The 21259-nt window shown below is 35.9% G+C and overlaps 1 protein-coding gene across 1 annotated transcript in view; it reads right to left on the bottom strand.

The window, feature by feature from the left end:
* Positions 1-21259, bottom strand: part of VPS50 (VPS50 subunit of EARP/GARPII complex) — a 77255-nt gene that overhangs the window by 19446 nt on the left and 36550 nt on the right. The window contains exons 14-20 of the mRNA XM_068673962.1: positions 19714-19811; positions 18534-18628; positions 17762-17860; positions 15220-15310; positions 13902-14078; positions 6078-6196; positions 4731-4837 (exon numbers count right to left, since the gene is read on the bottom strand). Coding sequence (XP_068530063.1) covers positions 4731-4837; positions 6078-6196; positions 13902-14078; positions 15220-15310; positions 17762-17860; positions 18534-18628; positions 19714-19811 — 786 coding nt within the window. The remainder of the gene's footprint in view (positions 1-4730; positions 4838-6077; positions 6197-13901; positions 14079-15219; positions 15311-17761; positions 17861-18533; positions 18629-19713; positions 19812-21259) is intronic.

Raw genomic sequence — 21259 nt, 5'->3', positions numbered from 1 at the left:
AACTGAAAAAAAAAATCTCAGGACCTTTATCTATACGTCAGGTGAATCAAACAGATCACAGGCTTTGGACTCAAGAAGGAATTTTTTGCTAAAGGTTTAATCCACAGGGCCTATAGGTATTTTGTTTTCTAGCACAGGCATGTCTCTTTTCAAAAGGTCGTAAGAAAAGTGTACTTAATGAAAACCCCTGATTTTGCAGAGACCCTGGACTTCCAGTTAGCTAGCTCAGAAATGACATACTACTTGCCTTATTAACATTTTAAAAGCATAGAGTATAGTCAGCTTTGGGTTATTATAGTAACAGACAACAACTTTTGAACCAAAAAGTAAATGCAGTTCACCCAACATGTAGGATATAGCACATCATTTAACAACATTTCATATTCCAGACATGTTTTGACATGACAGGTTGGAAAAAAAACTGCATGAAGGTGCCAGAATCATTTCTTTTTCCTGTAGTCTGCAACACTGTTTAATCAAAGCTAACACTGTGCCCAGCAAAGTAACTTACTAATCAATATAGAAAATATGGTTTTATGTAGAGAAACAAAATCAGCTGTTAGTATCAGAGGGAGTAACTTGAATCTTTTAAGCAATTACTTGTGCTCATTAAAGATGACATTCATTTGATAAATACATGACACAGCAGTATGGTAAGAATGAAGCAAAAACCCGATATTGCTAATTCCCACGTTTCTATCTAGCTTAAACTCCCTGCTTGAACATCTGCGTCCCACTTTGCTAACACACAAGAATATATTTTGTTATTTTTGGAGATCTGACAAGGGTTGCAATATTTAATATTTGGCAGGTTACCCCACTTGTTAATTCTGCGCTTAATTATCAATGCTTTGGCCTACGGTATTATGAACAAGCTGAAAAGCAGACCTAAAAAGTTCCACTTAGCTACATTTGTTTTTCTGTGTTGGAAGACAATTCCAGCACAGTTCTGTGTGGAAATTTATGAATGTTTGGAAAGGATGACACCCTATCAAAGCAGCTGCCACCTTCATGTGTGTTATCGGAATATTCCATATTGCCACAGAGTGATTTTTTCCACTTTGTGCTAAACACATTTTTCAAACTTGCCTGCAACCTATACACAATATAAGGGTGATGTGTCACATTCTGGACAGTTAAGATTTCCAAATATCTGTGTAACTGGCATAAATGTTCAAGGTAGTCTCTCAGGCAGTGTCGTGCGCTTTTCCAAAGGGCTATACTCTGCTCAAGCACTGTCCCTATAAAACTCTTCTGTGGCCAAGAACATTTCTCTATTACTATGTCACTCAGCATCTTGACACAACAAGTGTGCCAAGAACATTTCCTCCCAGTTTCTCTCTCTCAGAGGATGCCAAATTTTAACATCTATACGTTGTTACCTAGTTGCACTAAAGTTCACAGTTTGGGTGAAAAGGGTGTACGAGAACATTTAAAAACAACACTAATATCCCAAACACGTGCCATGAATTTCCAGAAATACCACTTAAGAGTTTCAACAAGTCAAAGTAACTACACTTTCTAAAAACAATTCATAAAGGCCAAAACTGATGAACATTTGCCAGTTCTTTTTGTTGTTGTTTTGTTTTTAAGTATTTCCAGCACTTCTTCTGTCCTTAAAGGAAACAACTAGACAGTACTTTCTATCAGACTAATCTATTTAAATATGATCACTACAACCCAAAAGGTAAATAAAATGTATTCATAAAATATTCCTGTTGATGCACAGACCCTAGGTCAAAATATTCCATAAAAATTTAACACAGGTTCATTCTTCCTTTATGTTTTAAGTCAACATGCAAGAGTTTGATAGGAAAAAAATAACTCCATAAATTAATCTAATGGTTCCTTTATGCTGGAAACAGAGAAATAACTACCTGGTTATGGAAAACAAAATAAATTGAACCGTTCACTTGAAATTCAAATTAAAGAGTTAGAAAAGTTCCCACTTCAGTTATACACAGTAACTCATTTATGCTCTTTAATTATACTAAGACACACTTTGTTTTATTCATCTAGCCTCCAGAAAGAGCACTCAAGAATAGTTCGAAAATGATTATGAGCATTGCCATACTCTTTCACAGCAAGTACTACTACCTGCATATCAGCTATTCCTAAAAAGTGAGGCAACAAGTTCTTCTACTTGTTTGGGCAATTTAAAATCCCATCTTTATCTCACCCCAGATTTCCTGCCATAAACCTGGTTTTCTTTATGATTTATCTTTAACTAACATGGGGAAGCTGATCTACATCTAGTAGAGGTGATACTGACGGAAGATGATACGGGAGGCAGGAGTGTCAGTGACAACACGTAGCATGGACAAAAGCTGCTTAAGTACTTGCATTATTGCCACCAAATAAAATCTCTCTGAAATTACAGCCTTGTTTTCAAGGACCAAAACAGTAAGAGAGTACAGGCTTTCTGATCATGGGTATTGCATATGCAATTCACTTTGTCAAACGATCTGAAAAATAAGACCCTTACCCCACATTGGTTGCTTATGTCTCCTGCACAGAAGTCACAGAATATCCCAAATTGGAAGGGACCCACATGGATCACTAAGTCCAACTCCTGGCTAAGTCAAGCAGTTCCAGAAGACACCTGCCTGCATGTCATGTCCTAGTACAGTAAAGATATCCAGGGCAAGTACCATCTTCTGGAGCTACCAACTGTACTCCATTGATAACGAAGGGATCCCAGACACTCATCTCAGTTATGCTCCTTGGAACTGAACAGTGACTATGTACCATGGCATTTTCCTAGCCAAAATCCTGAGACAGTGTGAGACAGACCAAAGCCTTCCACAGCATTAGCAGAAACCATTGTTAAAAGATGGGCATGTTTCATGGCATCCCTGCATTCTGGGGAGAATGGACCAAACCTGGATCTCTTACAACCTCACATCATGATGCCTGGCTAAATCAGGTGAGCAACAACACGTTTACCTTTTTGTTTTACAGGGATGATTCAAGAGACGAGAGGGGAAATGCTAATAAAACTGATAGTCTGGCTAAATGGTGGTATCTTGTTTCTTGTTCCTGTAACCATTAACCATTAGTTAAAGAAATGTGTATAATGCCTCTGGGGATACAATCCGGAAGGACTGAATTAAGTATTTATATACTAAGACCAAAAATCATCACAAAGGATGGACACGCTGTCAACATCTATGGCAGAGGTGCAATATGCAGTTTATGTCTAACAGAAAAGCGGTGCAAAACAATCTGTTTCATTTATGATGTCAAAGGGTAGGTACTTCAAAAAAAAAAAAAAAAAAAAGATATAAATTAAGACAAAAGTTACGAGGCATCATAGTGTATTAGAAACATGAGAAAATGTAAAGAAACCAGAAGAAAAAATGACTAGGACAAGGCCAAGTGGAAAAAAGCAAAACTAATTCACTCAGAAAGTCATATTAAGAGCTAGAAGTATCAAAAGTCTTGCTGAAACTTAACGTGGCAAAACCAGGAGTTTTCTAATTACAGAAGATCAACAGAAACAAAGCAAAATGAGGCAGGAAACACACACAGAGACAATACAGACAAACAGGATAGCACCCTAAGCAAGAATGAATAGTTTGCCCAGGGTTTCCCTTGGGACAATGATACTGACAGTGGGAAAAGGGAGGAGAAGGGGGATAGGATGACTAATGGAACTGAACTGGCCACTTTCATACACACAAAGTGGGCTGGACAAAACCTTAACACAGACAAGTTAAAGAAATAAAGGAATCAGGACCATGAAAATGACCATGAAATAAGCAGTCTGGTAATCAGGGTAATAACCTGTATGTACGACAAGCAGTCAAGGCACATGTTGTACCAGTATGACTGAAAAACAGCAAATAAAAACATATCCAAGAAGAGGGAAATAGTCATTCAAACAATCTATTGCTTTAATTTGTAGGATGCAGGGCTTTAGATTAAGCTTTGAAGATAATACAGAAGTGACACAACCAGGAGGCGGCAAATGGAGGCAAAATTAGGATAAAACAAGTCATGGGTCTACTACAAGTGAACTGTACCAGACTAAGACATACATCCTTGTTAGGGAAGTTATTTGATTTTCTATACACAGTGTATTTCACCTATCTAGGATTTAGTCAAAGGGTTTAGTAAAAGAGAAGGCAGAATGAAGAGTGTTAAAAAGGGAAGTATCTGGAAAAACTACTAGTGGAGTTTCCAACAACTGGCCTCTTCTTTAATATTCTCATGCATGACTCTGGCACAAAAATATGAGTGTGATAATGGAAAAAAAAAAAAAAGAAGAGCTGGTACCAGAACAAAAAAGGATTGGCATAATGTACAGGAGGAACTGGAGGGCCTTGATGACTGCTGCAATAAGAATCAGATGAAATTCAGTAATACAAAATGTAAAGCCACGCATTTAGGGATCAATTAATTAAAAACATGCATCTTTCTGCATTAAATGCTCATCCTTTGGAAAAAAAAAATGGGAAAGTGAAGGACCTGCTGGCTGTACAAGCTCATTACAGAGTTACTGAACTGCCGGTGTAAGGAAGCTATGAGAAATTCTAATTGAGAGCAGGAAGCTGCAATACAACAGCTAAACAATCCAGTAAGATCTCATCCAAAGCACTGCACATTCAAAAAGACTAGACAGGGTCCAACTTTTTTTTTAATGTCTTAAAATTCATTTAGCATACATGCTAGAAACCAGAGGTTTGCATTAAAATAAAAACATATATTCTGACAATTGTTCTACGTACCAACAAGCCTTACTACATTCAGTGTAGTGTTTGTTAGGATAGGTGCATTCACTTTATTGAGGTTATAATCCGATCTCTTTCTGCTCCTCAGGGTTTCTCGAGAAACACTTAAAAGAAAAAAAAAGAAACACAAAGTATACCAAACATGACTACCTACTATATTCAAGGACATGCAAATAAAAATTAAGTAGAAAATAAAGCCCTTCTGCCCTACCTTCTCTCCCTCTTTTAACAGGAGGGTATGTCTTCCAGAGCAATATTTATGCCAAAGCAAGTTATGATTCAAACATTTAAAATAGCCTAGCCTAATTTACTGAAAACAGTACTAGAGAAAGGAGTTTCTAAGATACAGTCCAAGACTTGACTTCTGCATGTCTATGTCTGATCTCAGCAATCATTTTAACAACTCTGCATTCGCTTCACTGTTTATGAAGCAAAGAAAATTAAAATAATGTAGGCTATGACAAAACAGGAGCAGATTAGTGAGCTATAGCTAAAAAATGACTATCTAGAAATGGAAAAAATTCTGAGGCACATGAAGCTAAAAAGCCATTAATGTTATCATATGATGAAATTCTCTGCTATACCTCAAAACAATATTCTTCCAAAAATTCAGAACATTACAATTTCACAGTGACAGTGTAGTTATGACAGAGACTGCATTTATTTTTTTTTTTTTTACCATTATGTAATTTTCATTAATACCTCCACAAAGTCACTGAAATGAAGTAGCTTGTGATGTCTGATGAAACCATGCTAACGGTATTTTATCCTAGAGTGATTCTGTAAAAAACATTGCCCACCTTTGAACCAAGTGGTGCCTTTCTAGTCCTCCTGCAACTCACTACATACAAATAAGGTTAGCTTGCTTCAAAAATGCTGAATGAATATCTGTTACAGTGGCCTAGACAGACAATTGCTTGTTTCTTTTTTCATTTGTTTGAAATCTGTAAAAGACGACTGTTCTGCAAAAGCAGAAGCCCAAGCCTCAAGTCATTTGTCTGCACACAATTCCCTTTAAGACAAAAGAAATTATACATATGCACTACAACAGCTGTAGAAGAACCTTCAGTTAACATCTAATGCTTGATAATCAGTTTTCCACTATGTGCTTTAGAGAGCCTTTATCCTCCTTCAAAATCTTGCTTTCCAAAGTTTCTTTCTGCAGTAACAATGAAGAATTTATAGATTTCATGTACGGGAAGAGCTATGTGCTGAGGCCTTTCCAACTGTGCAGGCAGCATAAGGATTATTTGATCATTATTCTATTGTTGTAAAGTAGAGATTAAACAGAAGATGAACTAGAGTACTGAGACGAAAAGCATGAAAATGAGACAGTCTACCGACCTTTTCATAGGGGCATCTCCTGTCTGCTCATCTACATAGTCTCTTTTCAACTCTTCAGGAACATCACTGTCACTATCATACTCTTGATACGCACTTTTTTCTTGTTCATCCGATTCATACTGTAAAACAAGCAAAAAAAATTACTGCCATTATTTATATTGTTATACGCATGTATTTATACAAATAACTAACTTTACAAGTTGACAGGTGGCTGACAATATTCATTAAAAACGTATCAGACAAATTATACAAAACCAAATGTATTTTAAACAAACTTCAGGTATTAGCTATGAGTAAATATTTATCATCCTACTTCTCCCAGCTACTGATTTTTTTTTTTTTTTTTGCTTTCTTGTTGCTTTATCAAATACTCATCAGGTACCTGAGTTTTATTATTTGTTTCACAATCTGGGGAAAAAAAAAAAAAAAAAGAGTCAACATTGATCCAAGCAGTGGCAACAAAAGCTGGCACCACACCATCCTCAATTATTAATGCAAGGACCAAATTACTGCTTTACAAAAATACTTGCTTATACTACTCATATTTTTTCAAACGTTGTAGTTGGTTGCAAAATTGGTTTTACTATGTTCCAAAAGACATTTCTACTAGATAGTCTTTCAATCACTGAGCCTGTTAGAGACCAATGCTATTTTGACTAAGCACAAACACTTCAAAAAAATAATTAGTCAAATGCTACAAAAATACAATTATTTCTTATGGCTCCTATACAATTATTTCTTATGGCTCCTATAAAGTAAACACGCATTTTTTTTAATCACAGTTCTTTTTCAGTACATACTTTCTTCAGCTTTATGCAGTTCTATTTGTATTGACAGCAAGAAGAGTAATTTTGTATGTATCCTTCTGTTTTCTATATATAAACTTTGCAATGTACATGAAACAAAAAAAGCTACTGAGGAAGCAAGAAACAAGCTTCTGCAACCTGACTTGATATACCTTACCTTACAGAATAAATTAAAAAAAATAACACCCCACAATGGAGTGTAATATTCTAAGAAACACTCTAATGCTGTAAGTCAACTGTATCTGTGGAACAACTCAGTGGAGGTTACATCAAAAGCTTTTTCTTGCTCGTTTTCTTATAGAACTTGACCAGCGGGTATTTTGAGCATGCTTCTGTTTGTGCGTGTGCTGGTTCTGTCTTTCTTTGAAACATACAACATTTTTTATCTAGTTAAAGGCACAAGATCCTGATACTTGAACTACAGATCTAGTCATCAATTAAACAATTGTTTCCTCTTTGATGAAAGAAAGCCTCGTGAATCATTTGCATCATTTGTCACAGATCCCACAACACAGTCCAGAATAATCCTCTGAAAAATGTGAATGTGTAGCTAAATTAACAATATGTACGTGCCTTGAGATGTACTTCCTTCAACTGAGGGCCAGCATCTAATGTTAATTGCAACATTTGAAAAATAAGAAGCTTAAATAGTTACAGACATAACAATTGCTGCCTCCAAACACTCAGACACGATCTTAATCATCTGAACCTGTGTTCCTCTATTCAGTTGTTTCATTGCATTTCAAAGCTTGCAAGAAACTTCTGTTCAATTTAAGAATCAAAAGGTTAAACCTAATGAATGATGTGTGAAAAAAAAAAATGAGCAACACAGGCTACAGTATATATAACACAGTGTACGGTTCCAACAGTAGACATGTGTAGTGCCTGAATATGAGTTATGTGTAAAAATACTATTCAGAAATTAATAGACAATAAGTGCTTTTTATAGTTTATGAAACCACAAATACATAGTAGATGTGTACAACTGAGATTATTTTTTGTAAGAAACCTGACATTTGCCACTCTGAGAGTAATATTTAACATCAATCTCTTTTTAAAGTGTTCTGGCACTTCAGACACATTTATAAATAAGGAGATAAAGTTTTTCGCAAGGATAATTTCTTAACCCAGAAAACGTTAAAGGAAAACAAATCCTTGATGCTCTCTGGATATAAGTCATTTTCCTGAAGTCCTACACAGCATTAAGACTGCCCACCAGGCTCCAGAAAGCATTTTCACCTGAAGACAGACTATAATCATTTTTTCTCGGCTCTGGTGAGGCCGCACCTCGAGTACTGTGTTCAGTTTTGGGCCCCTCGCTACAAGAAGGACATCGAGGTGCTTGAGCGGGTCCAAAGAAGGGCGACGAAGCTGGTGAGGGGCCTGGAGAGCAAGTCCTATGAGGAGCGGCTGAAGGAGCTGGGCTTGTTCAGCCTAGAGAAGAGGAGGCTCAGGGGTGACCTTATTGCTCTGTATAAGTACATTAAAGGAGGCTGTAGCGAGGTGGGGGTTGGCCTGTTCTCCCATTTGCCTGGTGACAGGACGAGGGGGAATGGGCTAAAGTTACGCCAGGGGAGTTTTAGGTTAGATGTTAGGAAGAATTTCTTTACTGAAAGGGTTGTTAGGCACTGGAACGGGCTGCCCAGGGAGGTGGTGGAGTCACCATCCCTGGAAGTCTTCAAAAGACGTTTAGATGTAGAGCTTAGGGATATGGTTTAGTGGGGACTGTTAGTGTTAGGTCAGAGGTTGGACTCGATGATCTTGAGGTCTCTTCCAACCTAGAAATTCTGTGATTCTGTGATTCTGTGTGATTCTGTGTGATTCTTTCAACTTTCCAGAGGGAAAAAAACAGGAACATACACTAAGGTAATGCCAGTCTCTCAATCACCCAAAATACACTAGGAAATACATTTTTCAGTCGTCCATGGCAATTTCCCCCGAGTCCCAATGTATGCATGTTTTTAAAGCCACATACTGCACTATGAAAGCAGTATATTGAGAAGTATTCTTATGTATTAGAATGTATTAGAAACAGGCTAAAAAAAAATGTTGTGATCAGTAGTATTCACAGACAAAATTTATGCCTCATGAACAGTTCAGACAAATGAAAGTTATTATTAAAGCAGCTCTGTTGATTTCAAAATAGGACCTGGCTCCAGGCTTGACAAAGAGTCATAGTTTAACTAACTTGGCTGAAACATCTGCCTGGGAAATTATAACCATTTATTATGCATTAATAAGTAATGTGTTCCAATTCATTTAAAATCCAGTGATAGTGAAATGATATATTGACTACAAGCTGCTAACTACATACTGACATATGGATATGACAGTTGACATAGTAACTTTCTCAACATAATAGAATTACAACATTTTGAAAAACTGTTTTTTATATGTAAAAATATTTGATTAAGCCTCTTCAACCTAATGCTATTAGTAAGCTGGTAAACTTATTTATGACATAAAAATGCTGCATGATTTAAAATTCAGAAGTAATTCATAACTAGTAAACAGTGAACTTGTATTTCTAATATGCACAGTCTTCAATACGAGATCAAAAAGTTAACATGGTATCTCATGGTTATTAGCAATAATCATTTCATAAGTGTTTTAGTAGTCAACCCAAAGAAGCACATAGGATAATGATACATGTATCATTCATTGAAGATAAAAGAGTGCTATGAAACTAAGTTAACTGTATCACAGGAAAAATACGTTAGGGAGCTACAGAAAACAGACATAAAATATCTCACTAAAGCTCAAGATAAAAAAAAAAAAAAAAAAAAAAAAAAACAGACCAAAAAACCTGACATGCAGCACCCTAAGGCCTTTTCAGTTGTCCAGAGCTACAATAGCTAAGCAGATGATAAAAGATTTTAAAATTCTCAAAAGAGAGACTGATAATTCTTACCATCCTTCAAATCATTTGACAAGTAAATCATTTGATTTGTTTATATCTAGAGAATTGGCGTTGCAAGGGGATCTAGAAACATGTCTGCATTATCTGGAAACAATATTCTACAACCTCCTGAAATAATTTTAAGGACTAAAATGCATTCCCCTTCTGTAACTGATCACTTAAGAAACCAAAACATAAAGCCTTGTAGTTCTATGCTTTATTACCTAAGCAAGTTATTTTGTCTTCTATTTAAAAGATAATTATTTTTTGTAAGACCTTGGTTATTTCTGTGTGCTGACATGTTAGAGCAGCTCTTAACAGAGAGAGGACATGAGAAACTGAGAAATGTGAAACAGGAACAAAGATGATCACCGGGAGAGTACTCGCCAGGGTCACAAGAAGCCTTGGTTCTAGTACCAGCTGGGATACACATCCTGTACAACTACTGACAAATCATTTAGCCCATTCTGTGCCTCAGTTCTCTAAGTAAATGTGCATAGCACTTCCCTGGGTCACAAAGATTTCCGAAAGGATTTTATCCTTCAGTGACTGTGAGGTAACAGGCAAATACACTGATCGAAACCATCCAAGTGCCTTCTTAGTATTGTTAAACACCCTCGGCTGCATTCTCAGCATAATTCTTCCACTTTATTTAACATCTTATAATATTAAAGGCAGTTAGTTAACCACTTGCCACTGCATTAAACTCAAGTTATCGTATGGAATAAGTCTGTTTATATGTGGAGTTGCTAAAAGCATGTCAAATGAAGGACATGTTCACCACAAAAGACTTCTATAAGACATGAGGAAAAATTAGAGGCCTCCTTCTCCATAATCAATTATAACTTACATTAAGCAAACTGCATCTTAACTTTACATGTTAATTCAAAATTAAATGTAAGTTCTATATGCTGCTTCAAAGTTCTCCCAGTAACATTACCTTGGAGGCTAATAAAATTGTAATATGAATGACTATGAATCTAACCTACACTTCACAAGAACACTAATAAATCATATAATTGTTGCTTCACTTTTTCCACACAGAACATCCTGTCCCTCTGCTGTCAACAGAAGGCCAAAATTCATAACAGTTCTTCACCAGACACAAATTCAGATTTTATCGATTTAAAACATATTAAGGTTTCACTAATACAGAACACTCAATTGGCACACAGCATTGACAAAGAGGACACTGCAGCCAGCCTTGAAAGTCTGATAACATACAAGCCTACCAAATGGGACACTGTTCAAAATTAAATGCAGAGAAACTACATGGACTTTGCTGCACATGTAACACGCTAGCCCACTGCTAATTCTTGGGATGACGACTCCCTCTAGCCTGTTTCCCCAAAACCACAGCCTGCTACACTGCTGAACAGCTGAGGCAGCTGCTCACAGCTCTGCCAGAGAAGGAATGCAACTTTTTCTCTGCCACGGTGTTTGCAGCAATAGCAGCACCTGTGTGCAAATCAGGAGACAGCCCTTTGGTAACGAGCTAACAATTATTGTCTTAAGTATCTTAAGCTCTGGCTAGGACTGAGCTTAAAAAAAAATACCCTTAAAAAATACAGCAGTGAACAAACCATGCAAAAATAGTAGCATTTAAATACTGAGATTTATTCAACGGGGAAAGTTCAGAATAAAAACGTGTTTTTACCCAGGATGATTAGACAGCAGAATTTATCTATTACCTGTGGTGATAAGGTAACAAAGATAATGGAAAACTTACTGGATAATGATATTACTCATTTACAATTGCTCAGGCAGTGGGGGTGGCTTGTTTGTTTGTTTTTCTCCAAGGAAATTCTGTAACAAATATAGGAAAACCATTCCACACATTTAGGTTTTAAACTCATGCAGGTTATAAAGTGTCCCAGTAAGACTTACAGGACAGATTACCTCCCATGAGCCTGCAGTGTCTGTGCTAACCACTACCAGAAGCGGGATGCTGAAAGAGAAGAACCACTGGTCTCACATAACATGACAATCCTTGTGCTGCTAACAATAACTGCATGCAGAGTTGCTATTTGAAACACTGTAATCACTCAGAAAGCTAAAGTTTTTTTTGCTTTTAAGCCCTATTACTTCTCAAAATAGGTTCATCACTGGATAAAAGTGGCGGGGGGAATATACAACTGAAGACAGAAGAAGGTATCACTGACTGGTCTGCTTGGCAGCAATACAACAATTGAGACTGGCAAAAGCCAACCAAAAAGAACATTCAACATCTTCATCGATCAGTGTTTGCTACCTGATGTTTTCATCAGGTGATTTCACAATTATAAAAGCAAAAGCCTTGAGCTAGAAGAAAGATTCTGAAACATAAAATGTTATAACTGGAAAGAAAAAAAACAGTTCTGTTTCAACTTGAGTGTAAAGCTTTCAGATTTCTCATGCAAGTCTGCAGATAGAAAGAAAAGTTCCTTAACATATCTGCAATAAAGACAATTCTAGCCGCCTAGAACTGCAAGTACTCTGCTTACAAGCCAGTGCCCCAAAATACAAGGGCTGCCTGGATGTTGCATATACACTCATTTGCTAAAAGTGAATTGCATAGGTTGTTGAAATCATTGTTCAAAAGTTATTTTTTGTTGTTCTTGAGAAGTTCTTGACCCAGCCCCAGAAGCTAAAATCAATATCACTTCACATCTTCCTGCATATTCTACATGCAAGTAGTAGCCAGAAAAAAAAAAGAAAAAAAAACGGGTTCTGAAATATTTGAGTATTTTCTCATTGACATTCATAGTACAGGTCATGATGTGTTTCATTTGTTCAACCTTCAAAAGTAAGCTGGCTTGAACATACCACCTTTTCCTTAAGATATATATATATATATTTTTTTTTTTTTTTCCCTAGTCCTTTTTCTTCAGAAAAGTAAATAAATCTTGAAATGCATACCTACTCACAAACATATGCAGAAGTCTGAAATGAGGTCTTCAGCAGCAGGAGTTTTAATTTTGAAAACCTCAAAAGTACTGTGGGTTTTACCATTAACAACTATTTCACTGTGGATCTTTTAGCAAATACCTATCAAATGGCTGTCCAGATTCTACAAAGGATTGGTGTTGGTTTCTATATGGTACTGTCGAAATTAATGTTTTTCAGAATGACCTGGAACACATCTTTGCTTAACACACTCATTTGGAATCTACATTTAAATCTAACAGTGATAACTATGCAACTCCTCCCAGTTTACTGATAGAAAAAGGCAGAACATACATTCTTTTATATTCCTTGATACGAGAACAACTACTACCAGCTTCCTTTAAGCACAAAGCAACAATATTTCATGCCAATCAACTGTATAGTCTCTGCAAGTGACATAGTAGGAAAGTGGCTACAGTATTATACTCAGGCATGTGAGAGACAGATCAAGCTGCTTTGCAGGTGAAGTCCCACAGGGAAAACAAGAAAGGCAAAGCTGAAAACCACAAAGCATGACAAATAAACTGAATAAACTAAGCTCAACTCAACCTTATCACAAAAAAAAAAAAAAAAAAACAATAATTAAAAAATGTTACTTATCAAAGGGATAAACAAGAAGCAAAAGCTTTAACAAAAATATGTTAATACAGCATTTAAAGAATGGTATAAAGTTTGAAATTAAAATATATTCGACTACTGCTAGATTTGGTCAGAAATCTGATATACTGGAAGTTATTGTCCAGATTCACAACAGTAGATCCCATAGTAAAGTTAATGTCCTAAGCATTTAAATTATAAATAAAAACCTGTTTAATAAACATCAAATAATCCTTGGGAAATCATGCATGTGTAAACAAATACAACAGAAGGAGCAACCCATAATGACTCTTTCCTAAGAAGCCAGAAAGACATTCCTTCCAAAACAATAAAAATTACTTTCACAGCATCTAATCATGTTGTAAAAGAACCCACAGAAAAATACCAATTGCAATACCAAGTGCAACACATTTTGCTCTAGTTGCTCTAGCACTAGAGCAACCTGCCAAATTAAAGGAGTAAAGTGGCTTTAGAATTTACATAGTACAAGGATTGGTAAAATACTAAGGTACTGCAGTTTACCAACATTGACACGTGAAATAAATAACAATTTAATGAGAGGTAGATTTGGTTTTTATTCCCCGAAACACTCCATACCCCATTGGAAGCTAACACATCTTCTGTCTCATCATCTTTGCTGTCAGCCTGGATTTCAAATGGGTTTCCTCCATTACAGTACTGCTCAAATAAAGTTACTGCTGTTGAAATTGCTGAAGCAGGCTGCTTACTAGGTGACACAGATGGGGAACGTGACTGCTCCATGAACTTAAATTCCTATTAATAGAAATAAAGTACAATTTTAATCACCAGGAAGACAGTTTCAGTACTATTATGACTACAGTTCTATAAAAACAGAGTGTAACAACAAACTTGTGGGCAATTTAACCTGATATGAAATATTTTAGCCAAACCTTGCTTCTTATTTAAATATATTATTTATACTGGCTCAAGGTAACCTTGAAATTGGTAATCCTATACTGCTCATATTTTTGACTTTAGCAGTTATTGGATATGATATGTAATACACCTCCTGCATTCTGAAAGTATTCACTTGCTAAAACTCATTGAAAACAGTTTTGTTTGTTTTTTTTTAATTATTATTTCACAGAAATCAGGAAATAAAAAGACCTGTGATTTTATCCAAGAATATAGGTTTGTTTATTTGTTTTTACACAAGTTACCTTGTAATTTACTAAAGTAGAAATATTTTATTTCGTCCTTAAAAAGTTATTTTCAAAAACTTTGTACTGTCCAAATCCATTGCATATGAAGTTTCTGATGATTATCTTTTGCTTGACATTGCTCAGCTCTATCCCTTTCACACTTCAGTGATAGCTCCAATTATATGCACCCATGTTGGTAAAATGGGTGAAATTCACCCAATATATGATAAACTACACACAACAAAAATCTCTTTCAGACAGCAAATGAGGACATCTATTACTTGCTTTCAGTGGAACTTCACCACAGAAAAAAATACTTTTTTTCCCCCTGTCTCCAAATGAGCCTATGTGACCTACTTTTTCAGGTGTCAAAATTGGCACCAATTAGCGAGCACTACTGAATGTAATTATTTTTAGGCACGCTTTTTTCAGCATCTTACTCTCAGAATAATAATTTAGAAATGGAAAACTGACATATTAATGACACATTGAAACATGACAAATAAAGGCAAATATTATGCTTACAACTCTAGCATCTTACATAATCCACTAACAACCTAGAACAGGAATATTGCTGTTTTAAAAGCATATGAATCTAAAGTTTTCAATGCCCTGAAATGAAATTTACATTTTTTCAAAACCTACTACAATCATTTTCACAGTAGTTCACATATCATGCCACTTCTCAGAACACCTAGACTCCTAGCTATTAAAGTATCAATACATTTGTATGTGTTATTCAAAGAACGTACATGAAGCTGCAAAATACTAAAGCTGGATTTAACAGGGCAAAGTTCCCAGGTCTCGTTCTCCAAAAACATTCTTAATTCTTCAAGACGTGTTCTGAAATACAACAAATGAATATTCTTAATTGGCAGCAAGAACAAATCAGAAAGCAGACAAACTATGCAGTGAAAAATGCTTTCAAAAACATACAAGAAGTTACACTTGAAAACTGATACTTAAATTAACTTACTCGTTCTTTCAACTGACAAACCAGCTAAAAGCTGTGACTAGTAACGTGGCGTTTGTTGTATGGCACCTGTAAAGAAATTCTCAAAGAATGCCAGCCTCCAAAATTTGCAAACAATTGTGGTTTTCGTCACAACTATGAGAAAGGATTGTACAGTAATACTGTACTGTTTTTTCTCTCTGTAGACTAAAGAAAGCAGCACAACACACACAAACACTCCATCAGCACTACAGCTTCTGTTAGCCAAACGTAACACAGATGTTTCTTTCAATAAGCATACAAAAGCCAACGGATAAGGAAAGTGGAAAGAGCTAGATGTTTTACAGACATATAGCCATATAAGACTTAAATGGCTACTAATCACCTCTACTATACTTTGCTTCATATCTTAAGCTTAGTAGTAACATGAAAAAGTTATTAGGGAAATGTAATCAAGCCATTATGTCTCTGCATTGTTTTTATTATGCTTTTAATCATCAGAAAAGCCTCCATTCAGCCATAAGCAGAAATACCTTTAATAAAGAAAATCTTTATGCCACATAACCAGGAATTCACATAGAAATAAACAGCGAGTGCTTACTGAGGTCACATTGCTGCATCTTTTCGTCCTAATATACAGCATACTGTTTTGCTTAATGAATAGCAGTTGGTAAAGTATGCACTGGGTTTCTAATTAGGCAGTAAAATATTCTGGAAATAACATTATTTGAATAAACTGTAATCACTGCTACAATTACAATTTTCTTGCCTCGATATGTGCTGAATGATGACTGCAGTTCTCTGTGTCTATTTAAATTCACCAGTTAAATGCAAATAGACTTCATACTCCAATTTTAGAGGCACTAGCTTGCAGTTCTCACAGTGAAGACAAAAGAAACAACAGATAGATATATTCTAAAAAAACAGTTTCAGATTAAAATTCTTTCAGAGGAAGACTAAGGAGAAAGATTCGCAGAAAAGCAAACGTTTGAAAGCTACATAGCACAAGATTTCATACCATTGCAAAACTGAAATCAAGCCACTGAAGAAGTATTTTAACAGATGCTGCTGATTTTCACCAGCACACAAGTCTAGAAAGTGATGCAGGTCTCTCATGCTTTCTCTGAAAATCTTTGATGATTGGACACACCTTTTTTTACAAATGTATCAGAAAGAAAAGTGAAAAGAAAAGCATTCTAAAATCCCCTTCCTGATGTTCTCTGCCAAAAACCCATTCAGTTTTTCCAAATAACCAACCTTTATCCAACAAAAGGTTTCATGCATGCTCCAGCATTACATGCTCTTCTATACTTTTTGAATGATGCAACCAGTTCCTTTTAATGATTTCTTTATGCCACTGGTTCTCTAAAACACCACAACACACAGGAGGCCGCAAATGACACCATCAGTTGATTACTCCTGGACTCAGAGCATTTCAGTTCTATCTAACTTTTATGTATTAATGAATTCCTAAAAGCGCTAGCTTTTGTTCTCAATTAAGTACACAAGGGCAGTAAAAACCACATTAGCTTGATCTGAAAAGGCGAGACACAAAAGTTTTATATAAATCAACCTGGGGTATATAGCTGGAACTGTGGTGTGTTTTTTCTGTTTTGTTTTCTGCTGTGTTTCTCCCCCAAGTTTGAGGATGAAAACATCAGCCAATTAATCTCCACAGTACCCACACAGCACACAACAGGTAAAAGTATCAAAAAGTTAATGTGTATCTCATTAATAACTATTTCTTTTATTTTCACCTGAATGACCAAAAAAAAAAAAACACTACCTTAATAAGAAACACTAGTGATTTCAAAAAAAAATATATTGTTTTTTACATATTCTATCAATGTCCTTAATCTTTATTGTGTTAGAAGATAATTCAGAAAATTAGTCTGATTCCCTAATTTATTACCCTAATTTATTAGATAGGTCCATTAAACAATCAAAAATGTGATGGTCAAAACATTATTTATTTAACTAGTCACACAGGAACTGATCTTTCAAAGTATCTAAAAAAAATAAATAAATTGCCAGCAAGTATGGATGTGAGAGGAATTCACCCTCAGAACCCCAGGAAAAAGTTTAGGAGATGACCTGTAAAACTACTGAAATGTTACATAAAGTGTTTTTCATCCTTATTGAGATAGCAGAAACAAAAGCTTCTTCCCTTTTCCAGGGTTCAGAGCCCTATTCTCATGGCAACATATATTCCACTATGAATGCAATCCGTCAACCTCCATGCAGGAACATTATTCAGTGGAATTCCTATTGAAAACTTTAACAACTAAATACAACAAAATAAATGTCATTATTCTCATCTATTGCACATATTGTACTCTCACCTGTGGTATGTTTTGAAATAGTTAACACTTTGTTTTCTGATAGATTCTTGCAAAACTTCAGACTTACTGCCACAAAATTCTTCTCCAACTTGCATCAGCCTGAAATAATAAAAGAAAGTTTAGAAATATTTTATTTATTCATACTGCTGTTCCAATCTGAATTATGAGACTCACTCATTACCGCAAGAGTACACTCAATTCTATAACAACAGATCACTTAAGTTGCTTCACTAATTCCACAAAACTCCATGTCTCATTTCCCTCCAAATCCTATCACGATATCCCATATACACAGTGAGAAAGAGCCATAAGCAAAAGAAAATGTCTGCTTGTGATCCCATTACACAAGGTAAGCTGGACAGCTCACAGCCTGAACCCATCCTTTTATGACCAGACCAGAAGGATCCAGTAATAGTGCAGTACTGCTAGACTGTACATTTTGCGGCTCTTGATTGAGAAGCCCTTTAAAAGCTTTAAAAAAAATCAAAATTGTCAGATCTACACTCCTGGAATCTTAAAGCTGGCCAACACTACAGTCATATTGCACTTAAGCATTACTTGAGCAGCGAAGCAATTCATGCTTCATCCCAAATATATCCTTGGTGCAGGCAGAAAAAGAGAGAGACTAGCACTCAGGCTCCCACATGAAGAGGAAGTGCTCTTCTCTCTATACGAATTAGGCTGGCGTATCGGCCTTAGTTTACCATGCTGTCTTATCAGAGTTCAAGTTGGTCTGGATGTAGTAACTGGCCCTATAACCACATCAGTATACCTGCTGATTACATCAAGTACAAATATGAAGTCATCATATTTGAAGTTTGACAGATCCGTTCCCAGAAGATACGTTTTCACTTTCAGTTGAACATCCTACAAAAACAAACATTTCAGAATTATTTAATGAACCCTCAGAAAATTTATATGCAAAATATGAGGTTTTGTATGCTAAATACACTAAAGACATTAAGATAAATGCTCAGGTGCCAGGTTCATTAGCACTTCTCAGTTTGTTTCCACTTATAGCTTCTTTCTGAGGTCTAGTGTACAACTCCATTGTCTGTAACGTTAATGACTTGATGTTGACTTTCTTAAATAATAACATGATCAGTTTATTTAATAGTTTATAACACAAAGTCAATCCGAGACATTTTATAGTCCCTGCAAAAAGAGAGTGTTGGATTACAATTCTAGTATGTAAGAAGTTTACAGCTTTTTCATCATATGTTTTGGGGTCTTGCTACATAAACTGATTCAGCAATCAGTCTAGGAATATTATGAAACCAGGAAGATTTACAAGATTTCAGGATCTCTATAGCTCTACTTACACCAGAAAGGATACAGAAAAATCATTATTCAGCTCTGAATTTCAGTACTTCCAGTTTCGATTTTCTGTTTATCCCATTTTTTCTTCATTCTTCCATTTCCATACCTCCCACAAGCTATTCCAAACTGTAAGTAGTTCAGAGACACCACAGAACATGTTGGAGAAGGGGTCCATAAGCTCCTTGTAACCTATGCCCACGGAACTGAGGGTGTATTCCACTCTGCCCACGTTTATTAAATGGTTTGCAGCACTCCTTGTCATCATCAGCTAGGCCCAATTTAAACTCATTTCAAGAGGCAGGGAAACGTAAAGCAGTATTATGACTGTTCCAATAGAATAAAAGCACAAGATTGTGCTTTGGAGCACAAGATTGTGCTATGGAGCAGCAGACAGGCTGGGATAAGTGGGATCAGGCTGAGAGTTGTGTTACTGTGCTTTGGTATCTTGGCTGAGTTTCTAAGCAAAGTGACCAAAGTAGTTACTGAGTCATGGAAATTTCATTTCCATGGTTTTGATACACGCAGCTCAAAGCAGGTCACTTACAGCAATCCTCAGAGAGAGGGAAAAAAAAAAAAAAGATCAGTATAAATATAACTAATTTTTTAAATGTTTATACCACTGAAAAACGTACCTGCCATATTCGTGAAAGCCCATGTTCCAATTTCTTTTTTACATAGCTGCGGTCGAAACTGTTCTCCTCAGTTCCAATCACATTGCTGCCATCTGAAACTGAAGGTGCAAGGTATTACAGATATTTCCAAAAGCCTCAAAATATATCCTAGTTTTTGACCCATGACGAAACTTCTGCCTTAGCCATTACTATATCACCCACCATGCAAACTCCAGGAGAGCTCCATTGCTCTCAACTTTCAAAAAGAAATAAATAGAGCACTTACAAATACTACGTGCTAGTACAGACTGAAGAGCTCCTGATTACCATTATGTAAGGAAGATACCCATTCAATAAAATCAAAATAAGATGAGAGAGTAACTGATACTTCAAATGCAAAAGATAAAGTTCTTAGATATTCTAGCTTTGTAGACAAGAACCATAAAATTATGCGTTTCAGGAGCATGACCTTTAACTTTTTCCCTCAGTAAATTCTGGCTGCAATTCTGAGGGAAACTAATTAAACTTTTTACATGAACTATGCAAACAGTATAGTGTGCTTTTTTTTTTAAAAAAAAAAAAAACTCTCATACTAACCTATGCTTATGTATGAAATAATCTGATAATCATCTAGTGAGATGTCTTTCATTCTTTAATTCTAAAAACTTCATTTCTACAGCACTGGATCACCTTCCAGAAAAGCATTGTAATGCAGATAAACTTCTCCCATGCACGGTCCTCTCTGTCTCCACAGAGGTTATATTTTAACTGATATTTTAAAAAGGAGAAAGTAACACTTGACATGCAATTTTTGATCATACAGTTGTGGTTACACTTGTATTCTGTGATGGCAATGTCACATAATTTGCTTCACAGTCCGTGACTAGCACAGGAATGCTCTTGTCTTTTTGAGACTATACATACATATTCTCCCCATGGTAAAAACAAAAACAAAAAAAACACCTGTGATGCTCTCCTGAAGGCAATAATTCTGACAAATGTATTTTCCAAGACTGATTTATCATGGAAGATCAAATATATAAGCAGAAAGAATAACACAACTAGAGAAACACTAAGCAGATTTATCCTTTCCAATTCTTATGAGGAAACAGAAAGAGCTATCTTAGAGCATGCTATCATGCTACAGGAGTTTCTTCAACTTCTGCAGAGTGAAGCCAAGCCTAAAACAACCCAAATCTTTGACCTGTTCTCAAGACAAAGACTGTAGTCCTTGTCTTCACTGAACTGCCATTTACAAGGGAATGGATGGAGAGAAAGTCATACAGATACTATTGTTCAGCAACAATTCATGCAATATTATCTCCGGCAACCTCCTCTCCTGGTGCACCTGTGTTATGGCCAGTTATGGTAAGAGGTGCTGTTTCCAGTCTTTTAATGAACTGTGCTGCAGTTAATTTCATGCATGCTAATACTTGAATTTAGGATAACTTCCTTGGTCTGCAAGCATTTCCACTTTTTGCTTTGAGGAATTTGGAACAGGTGGCAGAATAATTTAATATTCATTATTTCAAGTAAAAAGAAGAATCTGAGGCTTGCAGGAGTTCTT

The sequence above is a fragment of the Anas acuta genome, chromosome 2, assembly GCF_963932015.1.
Source record: "Anas acuta chromosome 2, bAnaAcu1.1, whole genome shotgun sequence".
Lineage (NCBI taxonomy): Eukaryota > Metazoa > Chordata > Aves > Anseriformes > Anatidae > Anas > Anas acuta.
This window is presented reverse-complemented; position numbering and strand designations above follow the sequence as displayed.